This window comes from Physella acuta, unplaced genomic scaffold, assembly GCF_028476545.2.
Source record: "Physella acuta isolate Inbredline_101_S28 unplaced genomic scaffold, ASM2847654v3 ptg000453l, whole genome shotgun sequence".
Lineage (NCBI taxonomy): Eukaryota > Metazoa > Mollusca > Gastropoda > Physidae > Physella > Physella acuta.
Window position 1 is genome coordinate 295,902 of NW_026731972.1, and position 12,935 is coordinate 308,836.

General features: G+C 44.7%; 1 protein-coding gene across 1 annotated transcript; it reads left to right on the forward strand.

The window, feature by feature from the left end:
• The first annotated feature begins 4,313 nt into the window (after positions 1 to 4,313).
• Positions 4,314 to 9,706, forward strand: LOC131943317 (filaggrin-2-like). Its single transcript, XM_059303355.1, has 4 exons — positions 4,314 to 6,600; positions 6,761 to 7,076; positions 7,322 to 8,160; positions 9,528 to 9,706. The coding sequence occupies exons 1-4, from the start codon at positions 4,314 to 4,316 to the stop codon at positions 9,704 to 9,706; spliced, it is 3,621 nt and encodes a 1,206-aa protein (XP_059159338.1).
• Positions 9,707 to 12,935: the final 3,229 nt, after the last annotated feature.

Sequence of the window (12,935 nt, forward strand, 5' to 3'; positions counted from 1 at the left end):
CTTCACCATTAATTCTGTCCGCCATCATTGACCCAGCTTTCGTTTCACGCGCTGGGGGCCGAACCGATTTCGTTTCCTGCAATCTCATTGGTCGAGCCGGGCGATAAGCTGTCAGAAGTGGGAGGATGGTTTATCCGTCGCTATTGGCCCTGCGGTTTAGTAGAGAGATATCACGGGTTATTTCCCCTGCAGACTTGAGATCTTTATTCCAGTCGATAGTTTTTGAATGCGGGGATTGAGGGGAGGCAACTCGCTGCTTGTGCTGTTGGGTGTGAGCATGCCAAGCGGAGCTGATCGAAGCAGGCGGCCACACAGCAGGGAAATAGAATCTGTCCAACCTTCCCAAGCGTGAAGTTCCCAGCAGTTAGGCCCGCGACATTCACTGGCCTGTGGCGCTGCTTGACATCTGTCCACTTCAGCACGGCCGGGCAAGCCGCAAAGTTTTTTATGGTCCAGGGGGAAGGGGAAAAAATAAAATAAAAGACAAGCCTCTCTATGGGCTGGTCTACATACAAGAAAACACAGGGCTCGTCTATATACAGGCTTACCTACATGCAGACAAAACAAGCCTCTCTACGGGCTCGTCTACATACAAGAAAACACAGGTTCAATATGGGCTTGTCTTTATACAGGCTTACCTAGATAGAGGCTTACAGACATACGGACAAAACAAGCCTCTCGATGGGCCTGTCTACATACAGGCTTACCGACATACGGACAAAACAAGCCTCTCGATAGGCTTATTTTATTATAAAGGCCTACCATCTTGCGCACACACATGAAAAAAAAAAACTACATTTAGAGAAAAAGTTTTTTGTTTGGTCACTCTCTTGTGCTAAATTAAATGGCACATTTAAATAACGGCTCTTAACCAGGACTAAACTACCTCCTTATCATGCCTTTAACTGAACTTATCCACGACTAAGCCATGACAGGAAATGAACTTGACCAGGACTAGACCAGGACTTAACCAGGACTTAACCAGGACTTAACCAGGACTTAACCAGGACTTAGCCACCACAAAACCGTGTCCTAGCCAAAACTTATAAACGCGTATTTTTCATCTAATACTGTGCATTTTGGAGGCGAAGTCATTGAAAAAAATAAAGACAGGGAGACAAATAACAGCCGAAACCGGACAAAATGGAAGGCTGTGGTTGAGGCCCTATGCTCCACAAGGAGTAAAGAGGATTAAGTGAAGTCTCTGTATTTGATGTCATCCAGCTTAAGATGACTGTGTCATGCTCAAGTCAACCAACCAAGCTGTGGGAGACGTTTAACTTTTGAATGTGGGAGAGCAGATGGTGAAAATAATCGAAATAGTTGCAAAGTGGTTTCGATCGAAAGCCTTCTGTAGATAGTTCAACGTCCTACCATTTGTACCAGTTTTAAGATACACATCGTTTCTCAACCTTTCCTATTTTTGTTGAGAATTGTTGTTTTTTTCCACGATATACGTTGTGTGCAACAAACCTTACCTGTCCTAAAGCTCACCTGTCAACTAGACTCACCTGTTAACTAGACTCACCTGTCAATTAACCTGTCAACTAGACTCACCTGTCAACTAACCTGTCAACTAGACTCACCTGTCAACACACCTGATAACACACTGTCAACTAGACTCACCTGTCAACTCACCTGTCAACTAGACACACATGTCAACACACCTGCCAACTCACCTGTCAACTAGACTCGCCTGTCAACTCACCTGTCAACTAGACTCACCTGTCAACTAGACTCACCTGTCAACTAGACTCATCTGTCAACTAGACTCACCTGTCAACTAACCTGTCAATTAACCTGTCAACTAGACTAACCTGTCAACTAGACTCACCTGTCAACTAGACTCACCTGTCAACTCACCTGTCAACTAGACTCACCTGTCAACTAGACTCACCTGTCAACTAGACTCACCTGTCAACTCACCTGTCAACTAGACTCACCTGTCAACTAGACTCTTCTGTCAACTAGACTCACCTTTCAACTAGACACACCTGTGATACTAGACTCACCTGTGATATTAGACTCACCTGTGATACTAGACTCACCTTTCAACTAGACACACCTGTCAACTCACCTTTCAACTAGACACACCTGTCAACTCACCTGTCAACTAGACTCACCTGTGATACTAGACTCACCTGTGATACTAGACTCACCTGTGATACTAGACTCACCTGTCAACTAGACTCACCTGTCAACTAGACTCACCTGTCAACTTGACTCACCTGTCAACTTGACTCACCTGTCAATTAACCTGTCAACTAGACTCACCTGTCAACTAGACTCACCTGTCAACTTGACTCACCTGTCAACTAGACTCACCTGTCTACTAAACTCACCTGTCAACTAGACTCACCTGTCAACTAGACTCACCTGTCAACTAGACTCACCTGTCAACTAGACTCACCTGTCAACTAGACTCACCTGTCAACTCACCTGTCAACTAGACTCACCTGTCAACTAGACTCACCTGTCAACTCACCTGTCAACTAGACTCACCTGTCAACTCACCTGTCAACTAGACTCACCTGTCACTAGACTCACCTGTCAACTAACGTGTCAACTAGACTCACCTGTCAACTAGACTCACCTGTCTACTAAACTCACCTGTCAACTAAACTCACCTGTCAACTAGACTCACCTGTCAACTAGACTCACCTGTCAACTAGACTCACCTGTCAACTCACCTGTCAACTAGACTCACCTGTCAACTAGACTCACCTGTCAACTCACATGTCAACTAGACTCACCTGTCAACTAGACTCACCTGTCAACTAGACTCATCTGTCAACTAACCTGTCAACTAGACTCATCTGTCAACTCACTGTCAACTAGACTCACCTGTCAACTAGACTCACCTGTCAACTAACCTGTCAAACTAGACTCACCTGTCAACTAACCTGTCAAACTAGACTCACCTGTCAACTAAACTTAACTTGTCCTGATGAATGTTTTAAAAGTAAACTTTTAAAACCAATCACCCAGCCATTTCCATACGTTCTACGATGTGATTAATGTGTAAAAATTAATTAATTTGCTTACTGATGACATTATAAACCTCTCCTATCCCCAGTTGACGCTAGACTTAAGTATAATATCGACCACAAATTTTGTCTACAATTATACAGACCTATCCAAAATTTATGTACAATTTAATTAGTTTATACGTTACGTAGAAGTCAATACTCCTTCAAATACTGTTTAAAAATAAATATACAACGACCGTTTGCTTATGAATAAAATATAAAGTTCTAATTAATCGACGCCAGAATTATTGATGCGGTGAGATTAGTGAAATAAAAGTTTGATCATAGGTTCAACTTTTTAAATTTCCCTCTTCACGGCAGATTAAATCAGGGACGATCACTCTGGTTGTCATGGACCTACGTCACGAGCTGAGGGGGGGGGGGGGGACAATGACTCGGACACGAGGAAATGAATTCTAACAATGTACTCAATAGCTACGGCACGGCTAGCATTCCGGTTCAACTTGATCGAGCCGGCCTTTTTATTCCGGTTCAACTTGGTGTTAAACAGGAAATTGATCGTCTAGACAAGGAAAGTATTTCATCATTGTTTTGCTCCATGATGGCAGACAACTGCACCAGAGAATTGTCCCCCCCCCCTTGCTCCCCCACCCCGTGTAGTCACGATGTATCTGTTTCATTGTGTTTGTATAGCACTGTACGTTTCACCATATTACTATTATTGATATGTTCATGCGCATTTTTGTATGGTGTATGTGTACTACGGTATCTGCTCTTGTTAGTTTGAAGTATAATTGCGTTATATGCCTTTGTTATGTTTATGTGTAGTTAGTTATGTTTGTGTAGTTGTGTTATGTTTATGCGTAGTTTGTAATGTTTATGTCAAGCTGTTAATTTGTATATGTAATGTGTTACATATGTGTGTAGTGTGCGGTGTTTTGTTATGTTTATTATGTTCCTCTTTAGTTTATTTTGTTCCTGTATCGGTTGTTATGTTTTTATGTGGTTTGTTATGTTCTTAAGTACTTTGTTATGATTAATTGTGGTTTGTTCTGTTTATGTATATCCACTATTATTTTTTCATGTTTATTTTGCTTACTATATGTATCTTGTATTTGTACCTATAGTTGACCTCATACAGTTTAATTACCATAATCAATAATAACATATACGATAATAAATTCCACACAACACAACACCACCATATACGATAACACATTTCACACAATGTTTACATAGGCAATATTAACCACCGTTCAGCCTTTACATGACAAAAAAAAAATTATTAACACTTTATGATTTACAAACGTCCCCCCACTGGCGATGATATCCGTCAGTTCAGTCCACACAAATGACTCCACTGGTCACATAAATGACTCCACCGGCCACACAAATGACTCCACCGGCCACACAAATGACTCCACCGGCGATACAAATAAATCCACCGGCCATACACATGACTCCACCGGCCATACAAATGACTCCAGCGGCCATACAAATGACTCCACCGGCCACACAAATGACTCCACTGGTCACATAAATGACTCCACCGGCCACACAAATGACTCCACCGGCCACACAAATGACTCCACCGGCGATACAAATAAATCCACCGGCCATACACATGACTCCACCGGCCACACAAATGACTCCACCGGCCACACAAATGACTCCACCGGCCACACAAATAAATCCACCGGCCACACAAGTGACTCCACCGGCCACACAAATGACTCCACCGGCCATACAAATGACTCCACCGGCCACACAAATGACTCCATCGGCCACACAAAATACTCCACCGGCCATACAAATAACTCCACCGGCCACACAACTGACTCCACCGGCCACACAAAATACTCCACCGGCCATACAAATAACTCCACCGGCCATACAAATGACTCCACCAGCCACACAAAATACTCCACCAGCCACACTAGTTACTCCACCGGCCACACAAATAACTCCACCGGCCACACAACTGACTCCACCGGCCACACAAAATACTCCACCGGCCATACAAATAACTCCACCGGCCACACAAAATACTCCACCGGCCACACAAAATACTCCACCAGCCACACTAGTTACTCCACCGGTCATACAAATGACTCCACTGGTCACATAAATGACTCCACCGGCCACACAAATGACTCCACCGGCCACACAAATGACTCCACCGGCGATACAAATAAATCCACCGGCCATACACATGACTCCACCGGCCACACAAATGACTCCACCGGCCACACAAATGACTCCACCGGCCACACAAATAAATCCACCGGCCACACAAGTGACTCCACCGGCCACACAAATGACTCCACCGGCCATACAAATGACTCCACCGGCCACACAAATGACTCCATCGGCCACACAAAATACTCCACCGGCCATACAAATAACTCCACCGGCCACACAACTGACTCCACCGGCCACACAAAATACTCCACCGGCCATACAAATAACTCCACCGGCCATACAAATGACTCCACCAGCCACACAAAATACTCCACCAGCCACACTAGTTACTCCACCGGCCACACAAATAACTCCACCGGCCACACAACTGACTCCACCGGCCACACAAAATACTCCACCGGCCATACAAATAACTCCACCGGCCACACAAAATACTCCACCGGCCACACAAAATACTCCACCAGCCACACTAGTTACTCCACCGGCCACACAAATGACTCCACCGGCCACACAAATAACTCCACCGGCCATACTAGTTACTCCACCGGCCACACAAATAACTCCACCGGCCATACTAGTTACTCCACCGGCCACACAAAATACTCCACCGGCCATACAAATAACTCCACCGGCCACACAAATGACTCCACCAGCCACACTAGTTACTCCACCGGCCACACAAATGACTCCACTGGTCACATAAATGACTCCACCGGCCACACAAATGACTCCACCGGCCACACAAATGACTCCACCAGCCACACTAGTTACTCCACCGGCCACACAAATGACTCCACCGGCCACACAAAATACTCCACCGGCCATACAAATGACTCCACCGGCCACACAAATGACTCCACCGGCCACACAAATAACTCCACCGGCCATACTAGTTACTCCACCGGCCACACAAATAACTCCACCGGCCATACTAGTTACTCCACCGGCCACACAAAATACTCCACCGGCCATACAAATAACTCCACCGGCCACACAAATGACTCCACCAGCCACACTAGTTACTCCACCGGCCACACAAATGACTCCACCGGCCACACAAAATACTCCACCGGCCATACAAATAACTCCACCGGCCACACAAATGACTCCACCAGCCACACTAGTTACTCCACCGGCCACACAAATGACTCCACCGGCCACACAAAATACTCCACCGGCCACACAAATGACTCCATCGGCCACACAAATGACTCCACCGGCCACACAAATGACTCCACAGGCCACACAAATGACTCCATGGGCCACACAAATGACTCCACCAGCCATACAAATTACTCCACAGGCCACACAAATGACTCCATGGGCCACACAAATGACTCCACCGGCCACACAAATGACTCCACCGGCCACACCAATGACTCCACCGGCCACACAAATGACTCCACCGGCCACACAAAATGACTCTACCGGCCACACAAAATACTCCACCGGCCACACAAATGACTCCACCGGCCACACAAAATACTCCACCGGCCATACAAATAACTCCACCGGCCACACAACTGACTCCACCGGCCACACAAAATACTCCACCGGCCATACAAATAACTCCACCGGCCATACAAATAACTCCACCGGCCATACAAATGACTCCACCGGCCACACAAAATACTCCACCGGCCACACAAATGACTCCACCGGCCACACTAGTTACTCCACCGGCCACACTAGTTACTCCACCGGCCACACAAATGACTCCACCGGCCATACAAATAACTCCACCGGCCACACAAATGACTCCACCGGCCACACAAAATACTCCACCGGCCATACAAATAACTCCACCGGCCACACAACTGACTCCACCGGCCACACAAATTACTCCACCGGCCACACAAATGGCTCCACCGGCCACCTCCACCGGCCACACAAAATACTCCACCGGCCATACAAATAACTCCACCGGCCACACAAATGACTCCACCAGCCACACTAGTTACTCCACCGGCCACACAAATGACTCCACCGGCCACACAAAATACTCCACCGGCCACACAAATAACTCCACCGGTCACACAAATGGCTCCACCGGCCACCTCCACCGGCCACACAAAATACTCCACCGGCCATACAAATAACTCCACCGGCCACACAAATGACTCCACCAGCCACACTAGTTACTCCACCGGCCACACAAATGACTCCACCGGCCACACAAAATACTCCACCGGCCATACAAATGACTCCACCGGCCACACAAATGACTCCACCGGCCACACAAATAACTCCACCGGCCATACTAGTTACTCCACTGGCCACACAACTGACTCCACCGGCCACACAAAATACTCCACCGGCCATACAAATAACTCCACCGGCCACACAAATGACTCCACCAGCCACACTAGTTACTGCACCGGCCACACAACTGACTCCACCGGCCACACAAAATACTCCACCGGCCATACAAATAACTCCACCGGCCACACAAATGACTCCACCGGCCACACAAAATACTCCACCGGCCATACAAATAACTCCACCGGCCACACAACTGACTCCACCGGCCACACAAAATACTCCACCGGCCACACAACTGACTCCACCGGCCACACAAAATACTCCACCGGCCACACAACTGACTCCACCGGCCACACAAAATACTCCACCGGCCACACAAATGACTCCATCGGCCACACAAAATACTCCACCGGCCACACAAATGACTCCACCGGCCATACAAAATACTCCACCGGCCACACAAATGACTCCACCGGCCACACAAAATACTCCACCGGCCATACAAATAACTCCACCGGCCACACAAATGACTCCACCAGCCACACTAGTTACTCCACCGGCCATACAAATGACTCCACCGGCCACACAAATGACTCCACCGGTCACACAAATTACTCCACCGGCCACACAAATTACTCCACCAGCCATACAAATGACTCCACCAGCCATACACATTACTCCACCGGCCACACAAATTACTCCACACGTATCCTATGTGGTAAACAAAATGAAACTTTTTTTTAAAACAGGGATACTGACTAAAAATTCAAGTTCATTTGAAAACATTTTTAAAAAATTAATAAAAAAGATTCAAACTAAAAACTTATAAGTAAGTCCTTTAAATTAAAGCTTTAAAAGACATTTTTGAACTATTTTATCGACCAATTCAACTAGCATTTCTATTTGTCGTTCTGTCGAAAAACTTGGCCGAAACAAATATTTTTAAAAATTACATTTTGTCAGGCTTGCAATTTGTAACTTTACCATGTGTTGGCTTTAGGTTAGTAAGAAAAGTAAAGGTGGTGGTCGGGTATTAATTCGTAGCATTGGCGCCGCTAGGTCGGGTGTCACCCGGTGCGGCACCTCATGGTGTTATCTCCCCCCCCCCCCCCACCAATTACTTTTATCTGTAAATTTTGCATTTGGTGTCACCCCCCCCCCCCCCACCCGGGTAAAAGCTATAAATTGTTTGCATTTAATACTAATGATGTTTATCTATAATCGGTTGTTAATACAACAGGGTGTAGCATTTTTTTCTCTATAATTTGCATAATTAGGTCATGGTGTCACCTCCTCCTCCTCCCCCCCCCCCTCCCTTGTCGGGATCGAAAGTATGTATTTAAAATACTTTTTAAATCTAATTAACCATTCCTTGAACTTTAAAAAAAAAACATATTTATGCTAAAAATCTTGCATTTTTTATGTCTTGGTGTCACCTCCATAAATGGTGTCACCCGGTGCGGTCCGCACCCTGCCCCCGCCTCGCGACGCCTCTGGTTCGTATTCTAGGATTAAATGTGTGAGTTAGGTGAAAGCTTAAGGTCAGGGGTATGTAAACTATTTTCTAGCAATAATGTTAGTTAAAGTACGTCGTTAGCCACAAGTAGTTTGGGATAGTATCTTTTTAAATAGTGTTAATCCCCTATTAAAACAATTCTCAAACAATTTTTTAAAACCTAATAACATCTAAGTCGTCTAAAAAATTATTTGCAAGGTTTTACAATCAATTGTTGAACTATTAATTTTTAAACCGCCAACTTATAAAAGATAAGATCTATATCGATCAAATATATTTTTTATTTCATCTCGTCGCTAATTTGGCACTTCAACAAAGTATTTTCTTCTTTAAAATTTGAAAAACAGCAAAAATTGGGTTTTTCCGATTGGGTTTCCCCCACTACTTGATAGCATGACATTGCTATAAATAGGTTCAGTATCCGTGCTCCTTTCAAGTCTTGTTAGTTTTCTTCATTACTTTTTATTGTACTTTAATCGAAGGCCGATTACAAGAGGGATTTAGCTAGGCCGAGCTAATCCGTTAAACTTAGTGGCAAACATTTATCTTGCTGTCAGGGCAGACTGGCGCCTCTATGTTGACGGGAGTGGAGTGGAAGCGTGATGCCCTGGCATATGGTACAAGTGGTGCCCAGACAAGGCAGAAGTGGTGCCCAGACAGGGCAGAAGTGCAGAAAGGTACTTTGATAGCATGTTTGAGGGCAGAGCCCGGATACATGGCAGAAGTTTCTGGATAGTGCCTTGATAACAAGGCAGGATTGTTCGACTAATGCCCTCACAGCAAATAGAAAGGCATACTGATGCCTTCAATGCAGATAGAATTGTCATATTGATACCCTCACAGCAGATAGAAGTGACGATGCCCTCAGATAGAATTGACATACTGATGCCTTCACAACAGATAAAATTGATATACTAATGCCCTCAGATAGAATTGACATACGGATGCCTTTAATGCAGATAGAATTAACATACTGATACCCTCACAGCAGATAAATTTGGCATACCCTCGCTGACACGGCAAATAGAAATGCCATGTAGATGCTAAATTCTTCCAATAGACTCGTTGGCCACACTATCCAGACAATGAACCTGACACAATCACAAATATTTCTTGGTACAAGTTGTTATCAGCCCCACCCACATAAGGTGTATTTCAACACGCCCCTGGGCCTTTAGCTGCGTGTGATGAATAGCGATGATACGAGGATTGTCAAATGATATTTTATAACAAAAGTTACATTTACAAAAGTTTTTGACATTTCAACTTTTTGTTTGTTGTTGTTACAAAGCATATATTTTAAACCATAAGATAGTTACAAATAATAAACTTTAGATTCTGTGAGCCCCAACATCGATTGCGCTGTTTGACTTGGTACCTTGAGGGAAATAAATATCAGGTACCCAAAGAACGGAGGGCCATTCAGGTACAGGGATTAATGCCAGACTGACCGTTTGGTCTGCGAGCCTGGAGGTCAAGCGATTAGGAGGCTAGAACTGTGAACACATTACTTTCAACAGCACTTATCTGTGGACATTGGACGGCCAGTCACTGGTTGTTGGACTTATTGGACATTGGACGGCCAGTCGTTGGTAGTTGGACTAGTCGGACATTGGACGGCCAGTCGTTGGTAGTTGGACTAGTCGGACATTGGACGGCCAGTCGTTGGTAGTTGGACTAGTCGGACATTGGACGGCCAGTCGTTGGTAGTTGGACTAGTCGGACATTGGACGGCCAGTCGTTGGTAGTTGGACTCATTGGACATTGGACGGCCAGTCGCTCGACTTGTCGGACATTGGACGGCCAGTCGCTGGTTGTTGGACTAACCGGACACTGGACGGCCATTTAATGCTTGATTCGTTGCACATTCTTGTCACTTGCTGTTGAATTCATCGGAGATTTGGACGGCCAGTTATTGCTGAATTCCTTGAGTAATTGGACGGTCTTAGTACCTCCTGTTGAAATGACCGAACATTTGGACTGCCATTATCTAATCAAAGCCGGACATTAGGATCTCTGACAACTTCTCTGTGAACATCTCTCACCAAGCCACGTGACCCTAACACTCAGAGCTTCGCCATTAAAACTTCTTCAACTTTTCCTAAAACATCGACAACGCTACTAAAACACATTAGAATAAAAAGATACAAAACAAAAAAAAAGTGATATATCAGGCGGATGTTGGGAATGTAGTCCCGAGCCGGCTATTTTCACGGCAAAAGCCGGCTATTGCCACGGGTAGAGCAGTCTTGCCGGCAGAGCACAAAAGGTTTTCGGTGAAAGCGGGGTTGCCAGGACAAGTTGTGTGATTCGAGGAGCCATTCAGCTGTGGACATTTACGATAAAAACAGCCGCTCCGCTCCCCACAGTCGAGATTGGCCAGGATCAGAAGGGGCTAGACAAAATACGCGCCTGACACATTAACCTTCTGTTTCTATTCACCAAGCCCGGGGGGTGGGGGATAAAACTGCGCCCCCTCCCATATTCACAATCCAACAACGGAATAACATTCACTATATTTAATACTAATGAGCATCGTGATAATTGTTCTAATTTCTGCCGTATTCAACCCGGAAAATTTGATAGCGACAAATCATCCCGCGCCGGTGGCCGAGGTGATGCAGTTGTGCGCGCTTAACGCGAATTCGGGGATTCCCACAAGTCGTCGTAATTAATCACGGGAAGTTCCGAATGTAGGAACAACAAAAGATAGGATTTTATATTAAAGAAATAAAGACAAAAAAAACACACAGACCACGCAGGAACCCTCCTTGCAAATGTTATGATCACATTTTTCTTTTCAGAATGATAAATGAAACCGGAGCTATTTTAATATAATTTCCGATGAGTGCTAATAACACCGGAGGACAATTAATTATTTCTAGATAAATCAAGATCCGACACCTTGTCTCGCCTTTGTTGGCCTGTTTAATAAACTTGAGACAATCAAAGGGAGACAATCGACCCGATAGGCGGAGCGAGTTTATGAAGGGAAAAAACTCTGTGTTCGCATTTAGCAGGTGTTGAACTAGGATTGAGGGGGGAATTATGACGTGTTCATTTTATCTTCATTATGCCGCGGTCCTGCAATATCGCGCATGCCCAACCCATCGAATTATTACAAAAATTAATACCCAAGATAAAAGTGAGTGTTATTTAATTAAATTTGCCGGGGCACCGTGTGTTGCTGACCGTGTTAAATCCAATGCGCAGTGAACAACCGATCCAACATTTCGACGCACTTGAATAGGTGCTAAGCCGTTTTTGTTGTTACAAAAACTGATCTAATATCTTCACCTGTTAATGTCGGCTGATTACACGTCTGCTCGTAAAGTTTAATCGATATTGACAGCAGGTTAGCTGCTTATAATCACGTGACTAAATTAGGTCGATATTGACATGACTAAATTAGGTCGATATTGACAGTCTGATCACGTGACTAAATTAGGTCGATATTGACAGTCTGATCACATGACTAAATTAGGTCGATATTGAAATGACTAAATTAGGTCGATATTGACAGTCTGACCACATGACTAAATTAGGTCGATATTGAAATGACTAAATTAGGTCGATATAGACAGTCTGATCATATGACTAAATTAGGTCGATATTGAAATGACTAAATTAGGTCGATATTGACAGTCTGATCACGTGACTAAACTAGGTCGAAGACGACTCTATCACCCGCAGTTCTCGTTATAAATGTATATATCAGTCGGACCAACAAACTCTTTCATAAATAATTTAATTTAGTTCCTCCGTCCTCTGCACCTAAGCTAACGCCCAGACATTTTATATCCCACCAAATCCACAGAGTCTAAAAATGTAGAACACAAAGGAGCGGATTGTAAAAACTGAACAAAATATGAGTTAATGAATATCCTAGCCTCATTGTGTTCTGTTACCCACGAATGTATGTTTCAAAATTGATATAGGCCTACATATTTTTTTTAATAAACAAC